At 34.0% G+C, this 18,695-nt stretch overlaps 1 protein-coding gene across 1 annotated transcript in view; it reads left to right on the top strand.

The window, feature by feature from the left end:
- Positions 1–18,695, top strand: part of CPED1 (cadherin like and PC-esterase domain containing 1) — a 301,483-nt gene that overhangs the window by 119,250 nt on the left and 163,538 nt on the right. The window contains exons 7-13 of the mRNA XM_027102088.1: positions 6,983–7,125; positions 7,974–8,046; positions 9,251–9,418; positions 10,658–10,762; positions 12,321–12,490; positions 16,199–16,269; positions 17,734–17,784. Coding sequence (XP_026957889.1) covers positions 6,983–7,125; positions 7,974–8,046; positions 9,251–9,418; positions 10,658–10,762; positions 12,321–12,490; positions 16,199–16,269; positions 17,734–17,784 — 781 coding nt within the window. The remainder of the gene's footprint in view (positions 1–6,982; positions 7,126–7,973; positions 8,047–9,250; positions 9,419–10,657; positions 10,763–12,320; positions 12,491–16,198; positions 16,270–17,733; positions 17,785–18,695) is intronic.

Below are 18,695 nucleotides of genomic sequence, written 5' to 3'. Positions count from 1 at the left end.
TCCCTCCCTTTCTCACATCTTTTTTCCTCTTTTCCTTCTGTTTTTATATATCTGATTTCCCCCCTAAATCATGACCCTTTAAAACACAAAGGAGACTTCTTGCTACGGTCCAGAATGCTCACCAGCCCTTCATCCCCTTCCACAGCCCTCTGACATGCAGCAGATGTGTTCTCTGGGTCAGACACAGCCAGAGCTATGATCCTCAAGTGGGGTGTCGTGTGCCTCTGGGGAGCCATGAAGACTCTCCAAGGGGTTCACAGGCCCATAGATAGTTTCAAGAGAATCAATGCCCATAACTTCATCTTTCCCACGTATACCTTCCTAAAATTTGATCTCGCTGAGACAGCGCCTCTAAAGCGGGTGCTTTTTATTCCCCATCCCTTCATGCACAGACCTCTGCTCTTCCAAAGAAAGACCTAGCGCTCATCTATCCCTAATATTATAATAATAATTGCTCCAGGGTGAAAAAATTTTGCAACCCCTCCCCAAAACAGGTGCATTTAAATATGGTTTTCATTAGAGAAAGTGAAGGATGCTAGTCACCAAGTAACAAATCCTCCACAACTCAGATTGTTTTCAGTTTTTAACAAAATTAAATATTTCATGATAAATCACTACTTGTTTTTTTTTTTCATATATTTTGGAGGGAGCTCAAGGAATTAAGTCATGTTGCTCTAGCTAAACCCTTCCATCTACATCTATGTATTTGTGTGAACAAATCTTCTCCATGCTTACATTGAAAATAATATTAATACCAATGCTGAACTCTTCTCATTCTAACAATAAATACTGTTGTCTCAGTGGATAAAAAGACTCAACTAAGTGAATAAAAAGAAGTCATATCCATCTAAGGGGTGTGTTTCCAAACCAATTTTACTTTTTATTTTATAAATTATTTATTAAGATTTGTAATGTATTTCTATTTTTCTGACCAATTGTGTACAACAAATAATTGTAATCGTAACTCTTTGGAAAAAATATTTTAAAATTTAGAGCCATATGGTAACTGAAATTTTAAATTAAATGTATAAACATTTTTCTTATTGAGAATTATAAGGTGATCAAAAAATACTTTGTATATAAAATATATTACATTGGGATAAAATTCTGAGGTGTTCAAATTCCTTCAGATACACTTTAAGAGTTTGGCAAGTGCCAGGGAGAGAGAATGATTAGGTCAGAGTCAGACAGAGAGATCCTAATTGAGTCTGTAAAAGGCAGAATAATAATATCAATCAAGAACAATAGACTTGGGCTTCCCTGGTGGCGCGGTGGTTGGGAGTCCGCTTGCCGATGCAGGGACGTGGGTTCGTGCCCCGGTCCGGGAAGATCCCACATGCCGCGGAGTGGCTGGGCCCGTGAGCCATGGCCGCTGAGCCTGCGCGTTCGGAGCCTGTGCTCCGCAACGGGAGAGGCCACAACAGTGAGAGGCCCGCGTACCGCAAAAAATTAAATTCCAACTGTATTAAAAAGAGGTAGATTTGAATGCATATTTATTCCCCTTTTAACTTGGAAAAGAACATAGACTCTTGGATTTCATATATTTAGTTGTGTCCTTAGTTCTACCATGGATAAAATTGAGTCAGAACTCTTATGTGATATTTCCTTTTAAGGGATAATATCACATAAGATATTTTCCTTTAAAGAAAAAAAGATCTTTTCCTTTTAACCTGAAATGATCATCCTCTAGACTTCGTGTTCCATCATAAATTTGTCCTCTATTCTTGGTCATTCCTACGAGCATTCAAGCTTGCTGTGTGATATTTCTCAGACTAAACAAGCAAAAAGTTCAAGGTTAAAAGATTGTTTCTGGATAAAACAGTGAGTAAGAGGAGACGTAATAGAGATGGAAACTATTTCCAATATTTGCAGGAGCTGAGAAATGGAGCAAGGGAGGGGTTATTTTGTGTTTTGTTTCTTTTGCAAAATTTATAACCATTAAAAAGGTGTTCTTCTGGACTTTTGTGGTACAAAATTAACAGGTGTTTAAACATGGTTATTGGAGGGAGTAAGGCTGTGAAAACTGCAATATTACTTTAAAAATTTTAAAAATTGTGGTAATATATACATAACATGAAATTTACCATCTTAACCATTTTAAGTGTACAGTTCAGTAGTGTTGAAAATATTTACCTTGTTGTGAAACCAGTGTCGAGAACTTTTTGCAAAACTGACATTATATACTCATTAAACAACTTTGCATTTCCCCCTCCCCCCAAGCCACTGGCAACCACTATTTTATTTCCTTTTTCTAGGAATGTGACGACTCTAGATACCTTATGTAAGTGGAATCAGGCAGTGTCTTTTGTGACTGGATTATTTCAACTAGCATACTATCCTCAAGGTTCATCTGAGTTGCAGTATGTGTCAGAATGTCTTTCCTTTTTAAGGCTAAATAATATTCCATTGTCTGTATATACTACATTTTGTCTATCCATTCATCCATGGATGGATACTTGAGTTGCTTCCACCATTTAGCTATTGTGACTAATGCTGCTGTGAACATGAATGAACAAATATTTCTTTGAGACCCAGTTTTCAATCCTCTTGGCTCTGTACCCAGAAGCTGAATTACTGGATCATATGGTGATTCTATTTTGATTTCTTGAGGAACCTCCATACTGTTTTGCATAGTGGCTGCACCATTTAATATTCCCACCAACAGTGCTCAAGGGTTCTGATTTCTTCACATCCTTGCCCACACTTAATATTTTATGGGTTTTTTTTATAGTAGCCATCTTAATGGATGTGAGGTGATACCTCATTGTGGTTTTGATTTGCATTTCCCTAATGACTAGTGATGTTGAGCATCTTTTCATATGCTTGTTGCTGCAAAATGGTTTTAAGTACCAATATTCTTCTTTATTTTGAGAAGATGAAAACTTCTGTCTCCCGCATTAATACTGAGGGAAATTCTGGTAAGCTTTAATAAGGTACAATGCTATTAAACACTACTGAAAATTCAAAATATTGAAATATCAGTATTCTGCTGTAGCTTCTCAGTTAGTCAAGAACATGACTTTAAAAAAAAACTCTAATATTGGTTAATCTTTCATCCTGTGTTTTAACTCTTATATTTTTCTTATCTCAAAAATTCTCCTGAACAGCTGTGAGCTTCTATTTTTCAAAGGTTTTATTACAAGTCACCAGAAAAATGCTCATCCTCCCTCGCTCACGAGATGGAAATGAGAGATAAACATGTTGTCCTAAGGAAAAAATTTATGTTATCCAGAAGCTCCAGTAAACTGTTTCTCTTATCAAAGTCTCTGTGGTTTCTGTAATGTTATACTTAGGTTTAGTTACTCAACAGTGTTTACTTAATACCTACCCTGTGTTAGATACTGGCCACCCAAAGATAAAATGGTACAGTATCTGCCCTAAAAGATCTTATGGTCTAATGGTGAGAGCAAACAAGAAAGTCAACATGTTTAACACAGAACAACATGCTTTGCCACTGAGAACCATCTGCCTAAGGTCCTATGGGGGGATAAAGGAAAGTAATTAGGTGAAGCCCAGAATTTAGCACAGGAGGGGTTTGTGAGAGGTGGGGTGGGGGAATGAGGTGAATATAAGGGCAATTTAGAAATATCTTAAGATATTAAAAACATAACTGAAGTTTTCCTACAAATATTTTGAAGTTCATCCTTAGTCCCTCTTGTCCTTCTATTTTTAGTTGATAATTTTGACCCATCTACGTATATTTCAATGGCTAGATGTGGAAATTACAAATACCTTACTGGGTTATTGCTTGAATTTTACACAAGTACAAACAAGTGGTGATGCTTTAACTGCCTGGTTTTACAGCCATGATCTTACAAGGTCATTTTCTACATAAATTTATTTTGCACTAAATTTGTGTTTCATTTTTGTACTGAAGGAGGAAAATTTATAGTTCATAAAATAGTTTCATGTCATGTTAAATGTTTTAAGATCTTCTTTTATTCATTTTTACCTTACTGCCAAGGCACTGATTTCCTTGGGATCTTATATTCTCATGTTTAGGTAATTCAAAAACATCGATTAAACATCGTGATCTAGAGACAGAGAAGTCTCCGTGATATTTGAGTTCACGGCTGATTTTAACTTAGAAAAGTGAAGGTGTTCTTTCAGATATTTGTGTTTGGGTTAAGAAAACTCCTGAGTGAAAAGTGTATTGTGGGTTCTGATAGCTTTGAATGGAATTACTATCAAATAATTTCAGATTTGACATTGTCCCATGAAATCATCAAGCACATTTCTCTCTTTCTACGTGCGAGCATATTGAGATGCACAGAACTCAAGTATTTGACCAAGGAAATACAATTAGTGTAACAAATTACAATATGAGCAGACAGTCAAAGAAGTCTGCCACTTAGCCTAAGTGAATTAGTTTCAAAAATTGATATAAGTATTCTGCCCTCTCTGGGCGACTTATTGAAAGTTGATGATTAAAAAAAAATAGTAAGCATTTGCATGATTCTACTTTCACTTCTGGCATATGTAATTTGCTTGCCACTGTACTAAATAAAGAAATGACTCATCTAGAATTTTCTTTGACTTAAGGACTTAAATAAATGGAAATGCATGCAATGAGATAGAAGGAAATGCATATAGAGACAAAGATTGGTAACAGAACAAATACAAAAATGAAGAAGTCTCTCTGTTTTGAATTGTGCCTTTTAAATGCCATTTCTATCTCCTCTCTCCACATTTGTTTGTAATGGCAGCTGTCTAGCTTCTTGTCCCCCTGCTTTCATGATTGGTGGTTGACATTGGTCCTTCTCTTGGAAGGCTGAGTTTTAGGGAAATGGGAGGAAAGCCAGTTATTTTGGTCCTTCAGTTCTCCTCTTTCACTTCTGCTGGGAGACATACCAGTGATGGGGTCTATTTACCCACCATGCCTCTTTCTTCTCCCTTTTAAATATATTTCTATTGAAAGGCTTATCATATATTTTTTAAATGTTCTTCCTTGATTGAAGGAAGGCTGTGGACTTTTGTTTTAATTAATAAAAGGCGCTAACGTGTACTGAAGATTGATGTGTGATGGGTGGTGGTGTACCTTATGTACATTCTCTGATTTAATCCTAGCAATACCTCCATAAAGTTACTGTTAGTAATCCCGCAAGGTCTCACAATTTAGTAGTAACAGGAGAACCAAAGGCGAGACTGTGACTTTCAGCCTCTAAAGTCTATAGAGTTACCACCATGCTATGTACCTTGTCCCCCAAAACCCAGCACACAGTGCTTTCCACATGGTGAAAAATTAATTACAGTCAAAAATTAAGAAATACACATTTCCACAGTAGAAGAATAAATACAATCCTAAGCAGTAATTTGCTAATTATTTTTTACCATGGAGGATATAATTGGATAATAAATCTTATATATCCTATGTGCTACACAAACATTTCCAACGTTCTTAAATTATTAACCTTGAACCCTGTGATATTCAGAAAACATTAAAATAGAAAAATGCAATAATATTATCAATAACCCTTTCTATATAATATGGTGAAGTGAGTGAAATGTGATGAGTTACTTTTATTTGGAAAAACATGTGACTCTGTTTTGGCTCAAGGGTGTTAATATTTTTAGTGTTAGCTTTGATTTATTTTCTTTTGATCATACAGTTATTACATTCATTTTCCTTAGTCCTTAGAGAGGGAAAAACACCCCAACTGCCAAATGCTAATGATGTGTTTATAGGGTCTTAAAGTGTACATCTCATTAGGTTTCTGGTTTTCAGCTGGGAAGAGTTTATGAAGTCAGCATTTGCTTCTCTTGGGTGAATTTTGCTTGCGTATCTTAAAGATACATTTACCATCTCCCTCAGGTGATTTGTGCCAATATCTGTCCTTCATTATTATAGCAACAAAAGTTTTTCACTTTGCAGTCTTACGCAGCTCAGATAAATTTAGTTTGTTCTTCCAAAAATATTAATAGTATACCTGCTGCATGTTTTTTCAAAAAATATTTTTTGTTCTTCATTTTTGAAAGCGTATGTTTATCCAGAGAAAGTTTATGAATCAACATGAGGTCTGTTTTATACTTTTTAGAAAGTTTGACTTGAACTTTGATGTTAAGCATCCTCAAGATATAGTTTTGTTGTTGTGATTGTTTTCATATTTAAGCAAATAAAAATAGCTCTTTGTGATACCAATTATAGTGTTTCTATGAAGACATAAACCTAACATCCTGCCCCTTTTTGTAATATGGCCTCGTTCTCTCTAGCCACATGAAGCCTGAAATTAACATGTTAGGAGGACACTGAGATTCTCTTAGATTCTTCTGTGGTTGGCTAGAGCTCTCACAGCAAAACACCGTGAAGAAGCAGCAATTTCGATATAGTTCTTTTTGTTCTGATATACGCAGGAAAGGGATAATAATAAAAAGCTTAGATTTGAATTTCATACTTTACAGTGACTTTCTTGCAATTTGGCCTCACAACTCTCTTGTTGGTAGGTAGTAACCCATTTTAAAGAAAAGGACACAAAAATTCGGAGGAGTGAGTTGCAAGTCCAAGTTCACCTAGGTAGAAGAGTCACAAAATAAACTTGGCAGTTCTGATCACAAGCTCTGTGAGTTCCCCTTCACTTTCCATGTTTATGTGCCATGGAATGAGAAGAAAAATGGAGTAAGCACCTCTAAAGTAATTTAAATTACAGCATGTTTTGGCACCCCACATTCAATCGGAGGGCTTATATTTTTAAATGTATACAATATATATACATTATATATTACGTGATAATATATATTTATTATATAATATACCTTAAGTATATTATATACTCTTTCAGTATATTTTATATATATATGTATACATAAAATATATATGTATGTATATATGTCTTAGATGATCAAATTTTCCTTTTTAAGGAGTTTTTTTTGAGTGTGTCAAGGAGAGATAGTCTGAAGGGCTCTTTCACATTGTTCACTTTGGAAATGATAGAGAGACAAATTGAGATTGTAGTTTCAACATATGAATCCTTTACTTTGTTCATAGCTGCAAACGTTTTTTGAGACGTTCCTGAGAACAAGTTCACCTCTTCAGGCTTTTGATAACATGAAGGAAGCAATTAGCAAACTCCTGCTAGCAGCTGAAGTATTCAGTGAAACATCTACTCTGGGACCAAAGGTCTTCCATAGGTAAAGACAAATTTCAATGTTAAAAAAAATTTTAAAAAAACCCTACTTCTAACAATCGATTGTTAGTGAAAATATATCTTAATTATCACAAGTAGGTGCTACTTAGAAAATTTTATATCCGTGTAAAATATGAACTTCTAAACTTATGTTTTCTAATTTGTTGATCCTAAAACTTCAGAGCATGTTAAATACTCACCAGTATTTAAATAGTGGTGACAAGAAATAAGGCACAGTTATTTAAATTATCTTTTTAATTGCAGCCCCTTTCAAGCTCAGTTATTTTTATCATATATGCTTTCCATTGACTAGGTATGTTTTTATTTATAGATTTTTATTAACAAAATTCATTAACTCTTATCTCCATATCTCAGTTTACTTGAGTATAATTTAATGCCTTTTTCTGGGGAAATGTTAAATCGAGTATGTCAAAACAGGAGGTGCCTTCATGTAAGCTCTATATGCGAATAAGAATGTAAGCTTTATATGCGAATAAGAATGTAAGCTTTATATGCGAATAAGAATGTAAGCTTTATATGCGAATAAGAATGCCTAGCACGGAGGAGTAGGAGAGCTTCCTTTTCCATATTACGTTTTTATGGAGTCCCTTCATTGCTTCGTTTAATGTATTATGAATACTTCGGATATATTTGTATTTTCTGTAAGGAACGAAACAGATTCCAAATCCAAAGATAACTTGTATTCGATTTTGGATTATCCAAGCCACTGCTCTTTGTAATTAGTATGGACCTTGAAATTTAACCTTAGTGATTAGTTATGATATAGTATCAAATAATAGAGTAAATACAGCAAGTAGAATGTATTTTTGTTACCTTGTGCTTTTATTTCAGATGCAGATTATGTTTTCAGCTTTTAACTTTTGATATTGGTTATGGCAGTGTCAGGTCCCCTGTAGTGCTCCAGGTGAGTATGCCGGAGTCCTCATGGGATCTTCCCCTTTGGCTGAAGTGTGTGTGTGTGTGTGTGTGTGTGTGTGTGTGGTGGTGGTGGTGGTGGTGGTGGTGTGTTCATTCATAGTAACTGATCAATAAGTGCAACTTGCGTCAAACTTACTACAGACTTATATTTACTGTGGTTCAGAGAATTAACTAGCATATGGAGAGTCTCTGATTTGAGTTACAATACCCACTCTGCATCCCTGTTGAACAAATATGGATTTTTTTGTGGTTCAACCACTGTTTTTGAAATAAATGTGGAATAAAGCTAAGTATGTGTTAATGCAGGAAAACAGACATTTAGATAATAGAAAATAGCAGGTAACCTAGCTTATTCATATGGGTTTATAAAAAAGGTAACTCTTTTATTCTTTACATATAGATATTTAGTTTAAAACTGGACTATATTTTAATTTTAAAAACCATAGGAATTTTTGAAATATTTGTTTTCAATATTTGTATAAATATATGGAAATTTAAGAGTGTTTTTGTACACTCTGATTCTTTTACTTCCTCTTAAATTAAATTAACTCATTCAGATCATCTCCTGCAGCATATTTTTAATCTAAAATAGCCCTTAGTGGCAAGAAGATTTTAAATTTGATTGCATTAGTCTATAGAAAGCTATCTTGGGATATGGCATGAGAAGAAATGAAGAGAAACAAAATAAAATTATGTGCAACCAGAGTTTGACTTCATACTGTAATGACTGGTTTTCAAACTATTGCACAAGGAGAATGATGACATTATATATGGCTCAGACATTTGGCTGAATAGTTCAACGATTTATCTCTAAAATTTTGAAATTTTATGAATCTACATCTTCTAATGGTCATTTATTCATTATTTTACACACATATCTAATAGTTTATATTATGATTTTTTAAATTTATTGTTCAGAAATGTTATTTCCATAAACACAAGGTCTTCAACAATGAAGAAGTTCAAGACAAACTAATTTGATTTTACAAAACAGTTAATGTTCTTATAAAGATTCGTATTTTCAAAAGAGCATTACTTAGATTTTATAAAACTGTTGACCTCCAAAAGGACCACTAGATGTCAGTTCTGATCTATAATCCAACGGGAAATGAATCACGTCTTAGAAGTGATTTCACTGCATTAAAAGTAAGTCAATGAAAAATATTTGCTGTGCTTTTACTCTTTCACAGGTGCATGAGCATTTAAAGTTTCAAGATGATGATAATATGGATTTTGAGGACCAAAACACAGAAGAATTCCTTTTAAAAGACACTTTCAGTTTTCTCCTGTCTAATGAATCTTCACTTTCCATATTTTCTGAGATATTTCAGAGACTTTATAGATCAGGTATATTTAAGGTAAGTGCGTATTTTTGTACTGACAAATACTTATTTCATTTTTGGAAGGTGCCATTTTCTTTACTGTGCAGGTAAGCAACGTGATAATTCATTTGAAATTGATTTGTATCCATTATATAAACCTCTTAATATTTTTCCGACCTAAGGACCAATATTATTTTTATGTCTCCTAAGTATGTGACTGACTGATTATGATGAAATTATGGGTTGAAAATGAAGTAAAGCAGTCCCTAATTCCCAGGGAAAATTTGTGGTTATAATGAATAATACGTATTACATATTGTAAAATACTTTAAAAGGAATACCTGAACCTTTTAGAGGCAGTTAGAATAGCCGTGAGTGCTCTAGATTAACATCAAGGGACTAGAGTTATAATACTAATTTTTTTTAAAGCATTCACATCTGGTTAACGTCTTTGGTTAGATAGATGCTGATGATTAGGGAGTAGTGCTTCAGAGTAAGATTGGTTAATTTTTATGATCTGTTAGTACAAGTTTTCTTGATGCATAAAAAAATATGTACAGGTTACTAGGTACAGTATTGTTTTCTATGTATCTTTCAGTTTTAAAACCATAGTTGGAAAATTTGGAAAAGTAGAATGTGAAGGGTCTCACCAAGAAGCAATGCTCTACAGAGATGGTTTTGAGAGAGATGACATTATAGACTGTTGTTTCCCTATGATTTTATTGATTCCTTCCTAGAGTTCCCTGTTTCCCTTCCTTAGTGAGTGGATTGCCATTAAAACCATTAGAACCATTTGACCCAGAGGGAATGGTAATATGTGTATCTTTTGCTCTAAGGGATGAATTATAATGAAAAATGAATGTGAGGAAAATGGGGGGATGAGTCTGTTTACTAGAATCCATGAAACTCGAAAATGGTAATGTCCCATACATGAGGTTCACGTGTAAATTTGCTGCTCTGATCTTTTGTACTCTGAAGACTAAAAAAAGACTTTTCCTGCATTTCCAAACTGTCACACTCATTCTGTCCTTCTGGGCCCAATTTCCCAACCTTACTACCAAAGTAGTACTTACTGAGCTATTTCAGGTCCTTTGGTCAAATATGAAGCTTTCTTATATTCTGACATCATTTTGGCAAGTTAAAGTTATTATGTTTTATTTAGAATTAATTAGCCCAGCTGTTTATAGAGTTCAAAATTTGGTTCTTGAATTGTGTTAAACATGGTTTGACTTTGTAGCAATTGCTTAAGAGTTGCATTTTTTCCCCCCATTATAGGGTGAAAACTATCAAAAAGAACTAAATCAATGCCTATCTTTAGAGGAGATTAACTCAATTATGACTTTCATAAAGGAACTCAGGAGTTTGGGACAATTCCAACTGGTAAAACAAAAGTGACCTTTGATTCCTCTTGATTACTGAGATTACAGTAGATCAGCCATAAGAGACTTGATTTTGACTTAAAACTAGGTGAAGATATTTCTTTAAGGAATAGAAATCTTTGTAAGCTTCTTCTTTTCAGAGATATAAATATTAAGATGAGCAGAATGCATATTCTTTAAGAGTTTGCAGATAATACATGACTTACTAAAAGTGAAAGAATATGGAATTAATATAGCTGGCAGGATTTGATAGTTCTTAAGGGGAAAATGCTAACATTTTTCCAAAAAAGTTTGCTTTTAGCTTTGGGACATTTACACGTAACCAAAATTTCCTTCTGTTTATTATGCCCTTTTTCGTTTGTGTAAAAGTAAATATTACTCAATAGAACAATAATATTTTTTAAAACTACCTAAATCTTAATTTGTTGTAACTCTGTAGCAAAATCCAAAGAAAGAAAATGTAAATAATTATAATAACTTTTATTGGTTTCAGCCAAAAAATATATATGGCATTTATTTTGTTTTCTGTGTATTTTCCTGGATTCTGTTAAGTTATTGCTCAATATCAAAGGATAGTTTATTATGTATACATGTGCATGTTCAGTACTTACTTTGTTTCCAGTTCCGCCCTTATATAGGTAAATTATATTGGATTCATATTTTTCTACCTAAGATGTGTTTATACAAAATATCTCTTTAAAATAGCATTTTAAAAAGTCTACTAATAATTTACTATTAATCTGTTTGAATAAAATATTTATTTTTTACTTAAAATAATCTGTGTATTCAGATGCTACTTGTATGAATTATAACCAAATTACTAAATTAATTAGTGAAGGTTTGACACTTGTTTTTATAATTTAGCTCCATATTTTAGAGGGTTCAAAGTAAGCTTATTACTCCAAAGATAACGTAATTGATGGGTTATTTTAATTAATTTAAATATAGTAAGTATTACATTCATGACAGTTTGGGTCAATACTCTACAAAGATAATCAGAGACCTGGCTTCATCCTTCATCCTTCAATATCTTCAATTTAAGATATTGTGAAAGTAAAGAACATCTCGTGGCACAATGTGAAGAATAGAAGAATTATTTTGTAGCAGAAAGGGCAGACACTAATTTCCTGACTCTCAGAGTAGAAAGAGGATAACCATAGATTTTTTTTTGGTAGGATTAATATCTCTCACCCTGAGATTTGTAAGGCACTTGTAACCCAAGAGAATGTCTCCTCATTTTTCCTGCTACCTGACTCACTGTTATTCAACTGTTTTCAGGTATCTATAGAAAGCAGATATCCATTTCCTTTCAATGAAAAGAGAAATAAAATTCACCCCATTTGAAAGTATAAACATCAGCAAAATTAGTTCCTTATGAAAAGTGGCATTTACCTTGACAGCAACACAGAAAATTAAATTATGGTTTAGATAATGGATTTTAAATAAATATCTGATTTTTTAAATATCTGAATAAATAAATATAAGGCCTTTCCTAGTAATACTACATTTTATTTTCCATAACTTATTCTGATATTCTGCTTTCGAATATTCCTTCTCAGCTCTTCCCATCTACTACTCCTGGGTTTCAATCTTTGATGCGTGAATTTCATGATATGGCAAATCCTGTGGGGAAACCTGGTTCCATCCTGACCCAATACTGGTCTCTTTTAAATGTATTCGAACAATTTCAGCTCCTGAATAAAAAGGCACAGCCACACCCGCTGGAATGGTAAGAGAGCCACAAATTTGAATTGTGCAACCCCAAAAATCTCTAAAGATTGATTTCAAAAGGCATTGCCTACATTAAAGAAAGCAACAAAAAGAAGTGTGTCCAAAAATTCATGCTCTGGAAAATAAGCTTCTTTAAAACATTGAAACCATAATGATTCTAGTGGTCTTCAAACACTGTAACAAAAATATATCCAACAGTTTTTCAAACCATCAGGACTTGACTCCATTCAAAAGTCATGTTTAAAATTAAAAGTTTCAAGCTAGTTTCATCCTGTGATATATATCCTTGAATTACGGGAGCATCAGACAAAAAGAATTAGGTGAGATTTGTTTTATGAACCATCAGTCAGAGTGGAGCCCGAGACGGTATGAGCATTCATTTGGAGTTTTTGAGGCATGACTTTATTCTAGGCAAAACCTATCCAAATTTATAAATATGTCTGTCTCTACCGCAAGATTAGAACTTTTTTTTTAGAAGATGGAATCTCAGAGAGAAGCATTCGGCCAGGAGAAAAGGTCCTTGGCCTCCTATGTCCACTTCCATTCTAATGAGGGGTAGTAATGAGTGAATAAGAGGGTTGCTGGGCCAGAGAACATAGTAACACTCCCAGTTGCCAGGGGAAGGGGCAGTGCCTATGGTGCCAGCTAAGTCTGCTTCCCTTTTATATGATAGAATTAAGTGAGTATTTGACTTGTCTATTGCCAGGAAAACAGAAGTAAACCTAACCTCCCAAGGGAATGAAAGACTAGATGGCTGTGCACGATCATCAGTGTCTCTGAAGTTACCCTCACGAACGGCCTCAATTCTACTGACTTGTCCTTCATTTCCTTCTGCCTCGGGAGACAGCGAAAACAGTCCTATAAGAAACATTTTTTTAATAGTTCAAAAATACAAGTAATCACATATTCAAAGAATTCATAGGACATCTCCCAGGACCAGAACTCACTTCAATTGCCACATCTTTATGCAGCTGGCCTTATTCTCTCAATACTCCGAAATAATAGGATTGATAGAAGGTTTTGTTTGTTTGTTTGAAAATTAGGTTTTAAATAATACAGCCTACTGTCCCTTTGTTTGTTCTTTGCACTCACTCAATCCAAGACTGTCTCTTTCGCCGTTGTCGATGAGGGAAGAACAGACTTGATTTACCAAGGAGTCTATTTAAGTATGGTTTTTAACTTTGGGTGAGTTCCTTTGAGATATGCAAGCTTTGGAAAGTTTATTCCCAAAATTTGTCTCAAGGTCCACACTTGTTATAAGGTTAAGCAATTGACTTAATTTCAGAATATTGAATTTAAGCCTAATTCTAACCCTAACTGATTCCTTCCAACAATGAAATTTACTAAAGGTCAGTTTTAAATATAGTTAGAAAAAGTCAGGACCTTTTTGAATCAGACAGACTTGGATTCAAAAATCCCAACTCTAGAGTTCATTAATTACAGCAGGTAAGATTTTCCTCTGAGTCTCAGTTTCCATACCTGTAAAATATGGATTATACCACCTACCAAGTATTGTTTCAAGATTACATAAGATAACCTCCATCATATACTGCATAGTGTGTGGTGTGCTGCAGAGCAGATAGGTAGTAAATATTGATATACTTTCGGTTTCCTGTTCCTATACCATCCAAAAGTCACTTCAGCATCGACAAATGGGGTATATATTTTTCTTTCATTTATAGGAAAATCAAGATAAGTATGAAAGCTTTATCTAAGTTAACACTAAGATAAATAAACTTGAAGTCTTTATCAAGAAACAATTACATAAATTGTTTCTAGAACATTTTAAGAAAGAATACTCAATTCTAATTATCTTCAGGTTTACCAGTGAATGTATATATATTTAATTATCATTCATGTGTATTACAAGGAGGATGCATACGATACACATTTTCCAGATGAGGAAACTGAGGTGCTGAGAAGATGGGTTATTTGCCTAAGCCGCGCAGCTACTTGAGTTGAGACTAGGGCCCTGGCCTTTTGCCCGTGGTCCAGTGCTTTACACCAAGACCTCATGCTGACAGGAAGATCACGTGTAGTCATTCATAATTGCCCTTATCTTCACAATGGTCTTCTCCAGTCTTTCATACCAAAAAAGCCAGTTTTACGTACCTGTACTATCTGTGGGGTTTAATGCCTTCCTCCACCCTTTTAAATAAAGATCATCTGCTTATAGCAACAAGGTGAGGAGAAATAAAGTCAAAAGAGCAACATTTAGAAAAAGTGACACTTATGTCTGTGCCCTGAGGCTCAGAATCCAGAGGTCCCAACAGAATTAGTGGAAATCTTAACAGAATGAAAACACTAAAATCAATGTGTGTGTACTCTCTGCTAATTTTCACTTTACTGGAAATAAAGTAGCAAGTGTAATTTGCTCTAATCACATGCTTTCCATGAAAATACACATTGTCAAAACAAATAAGTTATTCACAAAATTACACAAGAAATCACTTGCAGGATGAGTAAACATACAAAACATCCCATTCCATTAATATAGTAACATTTCTAAAATTCAGTTTACATGCATTTCAGGGTTGTATCTTTTATGAGCTTTGTTTAGAGTGTTTACTTCATATGAAATCAGAGATTTTTTTTTTTACCTTGGCCTGGCACTCAGACTTCAAGTAAACGTATCTCACCCCATGCTTGCTTTATCTATTTCTTCATTCCTCGGAGGAGGAAAGTTATTTTAAAGTCCTAGACATCATAATTTTTCACCCCTGATTACATCGTTGCATATACTAAAGGGAAAAAAAAGACTTTAAAAATAAAACTGCAATAACACGATCACACCTCCCAACATTAACTATAGTTTTAGTTCCTTGATGCTTCTTAATTTCCTATCTGATGCTTATATTTTAAGGGAATTGAAAATGCCTTATTCATCTCTACTAGTACAGTACAATATCTGGAACAATAAATCTTTATAAAATGTAATTTAACACAGAGCGTTTGATTGAATCTTCATAGCATCCTTGTGAAGTAAGGCCAGTGTTGTTATCTCTGTTTCTCTGGAGTAGAAATGGAGCCTCACAACCCAGCACAGTGAAGTGAAGTCACATCCTGTCCAGTATTCTCTATCATCAGGACCAGCAATTTTTCTGTCTGCAACTTAAGATTACTTTGGTCCCAAATTTGAGGATTTAAAGGCCAATCTGGCTGAGCATTTAGTTATACAACAGAAAAATGAGGCAAACACACCAAGATATAACTAACCCTTAAAATTCATTCCTGTTCATCAGAGTTTAAGGATAGAATCCTTGGCAGGACAGGTCACTTTCTGCATGGTACGCTTCAATTTCTTAGATTATATGGATGTTCTTCTCAGTCTGTGTCTCAGAGTTTCCAAGGCTTCTTGCTTCAAGACTTTGTAATTTTAGCCAAACAGATTCCAATAGGAATGTGTGTTTCTGAATCACTTCAGTTGGACCTAGGCTATCAGAGATTGTTCCCTTTTGGACCAAAGAGTGACTTTTTGCCCTGGCTTTCTTCAAATGTGCTTCTGCTGATTAAAGATGATGAGATTTCCATCCACCTCACTTGAGACAAGATTGCCAGTTTTGAGGAATGAAATCCAGAAAGTTTTTCTTTGTGTTCATCAAAATAACTGTGCTCACACACAGGAAAAAAGATAGTGTGTTAGATGTAATTTCCATGAATTTTGTTCAGTGCATTGATCCAGAGATGTTTGATATTGCATTCACAGGAATTCTTTCGCAGAGGATGAGAACATGAAAAAACCACAAGTACCATTTAATGCAATTGAAAATAAAAAAGGTAAAGGATGTAGTCCCACTTCTTTCTACATGAAAAACAAGTATTGTGTGGCCAAAAACATAAAAAATGTTTAGCTTTATTAGCAATCAAAATTAAACTGGAAAATGCTGTTTTCCCTCAAATTTGGAAAGATTTTTCCTCTTGAAGATAATAGAGTTGGGAAGAGTGTAGGAAAATGAGTATTCTCATGTTGCTGGTGGGTATATAATTTAGAACAATCTTTCTTAAGGGGCCATTTAACAACATGTAAGAAAAGCTTTAAAAGTTATTCTTACATACCAGAAATTTCACTTCCAGATATTCATTTTAAGGAAATAATTAAGAACGTACACAAAAATTTAATTACATAAATTACTAATAAATGAAAAAAATAGCAACTACCATTATTGCAATAATAGTGGATTGGATTAAGCTATAGTCATCCAATAAATTACTATAAAGCCATTCTAATATTGTGGGAAAATAGCTATACATTAAAGATGTTTAAGATATATTATTAAATGAAACAATTGGCTACAAGCAATATGGACCTTAAGGAAAATTAATGGTGATTTTGATTTTCTCTCTTAAGCTTATCTCAATTTTCAGTTTTTTCCCTTCTAAAGAACATCTGAGCTTTATGTCACATGAAAAGAAAATGTTTCTAATTTTCAGAAGAAAAAATGAAAAGAAGTACATGTGTCTACATTTTTTTTAAAAATCCAAGTTTTCCTATTACATATCAAGGTTTAATCCAATGTAGTGGTTCTGGGTGTGCAGCACCTAAACCAACAACATCAGCATCATCTGGGAAGCTTGGAAAATTCAGATCTACTGAATCAGAATCTCTGGGTATAAGGCCCGGTATTCTTTATTTTAACAAGCCCTTCAGATGATTCTGAGGCATGCTAATGTTTGATAATAAAATGAATCAATCAATAAGGTCAGGGAAGAACTGATGTTAGACTGCTGTTCTGATTGTCTTTCTCTCTCCCACCATTTTTTTCTTCTCTAAATGATTTCTTTATGCACTCTGTTTTTATTCACTCGTTTGTCCCATTGGTATTTATTAAGAAGTCTTTTAGATAAATGTTTAGTTGAATTTAGAAACAAAGTAAATATCAGTGGAACCAACTGGATGGAATTTATGTAATTCTAATGATTTGAGAAATTATAGCCATAAGATCATAGAACTAGAGGAATTCTGATAGATCAACTTCAAGCAATAGATGGCATTTAGACCATTCATTTTTCTCCCTTAATATTTTCTTATTTGAAATAATTATTTTTCTGCAATTTGAACCAAATAGCTTCTTTTGTTTTACTCTAGCTTTCAGTTTAACTTAGAAGTGCTTTCTGATGTAATAAAAATTAAATAATAAAATATATGTTTTATTAAATTATCCTGAGTTTCAGATACCTGAATATGTATTCTTTTTATTTTGATTAATAGTTTCATTTTTTAATTTACATTTCTTTTTTTAGCTGCAGTTCCACAAATTATTAATGAAACCAAAGAAATACATTGCATTAATGGTGAGTTCCAATGAAAGTGCTTCAGAATCATAATCAACAGTTAGGTTGAATAAATCATCATATTGGGACATCTTTAGGCTGATACTGTATTTTATGTAAATTTTCAGAAGTTATGAGATTTCTGAATGAATTCATGTTTGCTACTTTTGTATAAAAAGATTTTTAATTTTCCATTTTTGAAAATCAAATATTATATTTTTATATTTAAAGACAGTAACTTCCAAACTTATTTTGAGGGGCCCTAACGGTGCTAATGCTTTGCCTTGGGGACTCTCAGATGGAAGAGCTTGGCATCTCCTCTATATATTGATTTTTAGGACTCTCACTACCCAACAGTGATCCTTTTCTCCCAGATTGTTGATATAATGGATAGTACTTGATTTGAGTTTTCTTTATAACAATTGAGAGTTTGGTTTTTTTTGTTTGTTTTCTTTTTTTGCGGTACGCGGGCCTCTCACTGTTGTGGCCTCTCCCGTTTGCGGAGCACAGGCTCTGGACGCGCAGGCTCAGCGGCCATGGCTCACGGCCCAGCCGCTCCGTGGCATGTGGGCTCTTCCTGGACCGGGGCACGAACCCGTGTCCCCTGCATCGGCAGGCGGACTCTCAACCACTGCACCACCAGGGAAACCCCACAATTGAGAGTTTCTAAGCCAAATTTCAATTTCTTTTCTTAAAATTCATGATTTTTTTAACCAAGGTATAATCAATAATATAAATACATATATAATAGTAATATATTTTAAGTATTATATAGATTTTTAAAATTTTAAATAATTTTCTTCATTCTGGTCAGTATTATTCCAGTGGTCTTGCAAATATATCATTCTAGGGAATCTTACTGACTTTTCCAAGACCACAGTGCTATTAAATGCACGAGCTGGATCATGAAAATGGGTCTTCAGATTCTTTGT

Source organism: Aethalodelphis obliquidens, unplaced genomic scaffold (genome assembly GCF_003676395.1).
Source record: "Aethalodelphis obliquidens isolate GAN/ISIS:26980383/991018 unplaced genomic scaffold, ASM367639v1 scaffold5, whole genome shotgun sequence".
Classification (NCBI taxonomy): Eukaryota; Metazoa; Chordata; class Mammalia; order Artiodactyla; family Delphinidae; genus Aethalodelphis; species Aethalodelphis obliquidens.
This window is presented reverse-complemented; position numbering and strand designations above follow the sequence as displayed.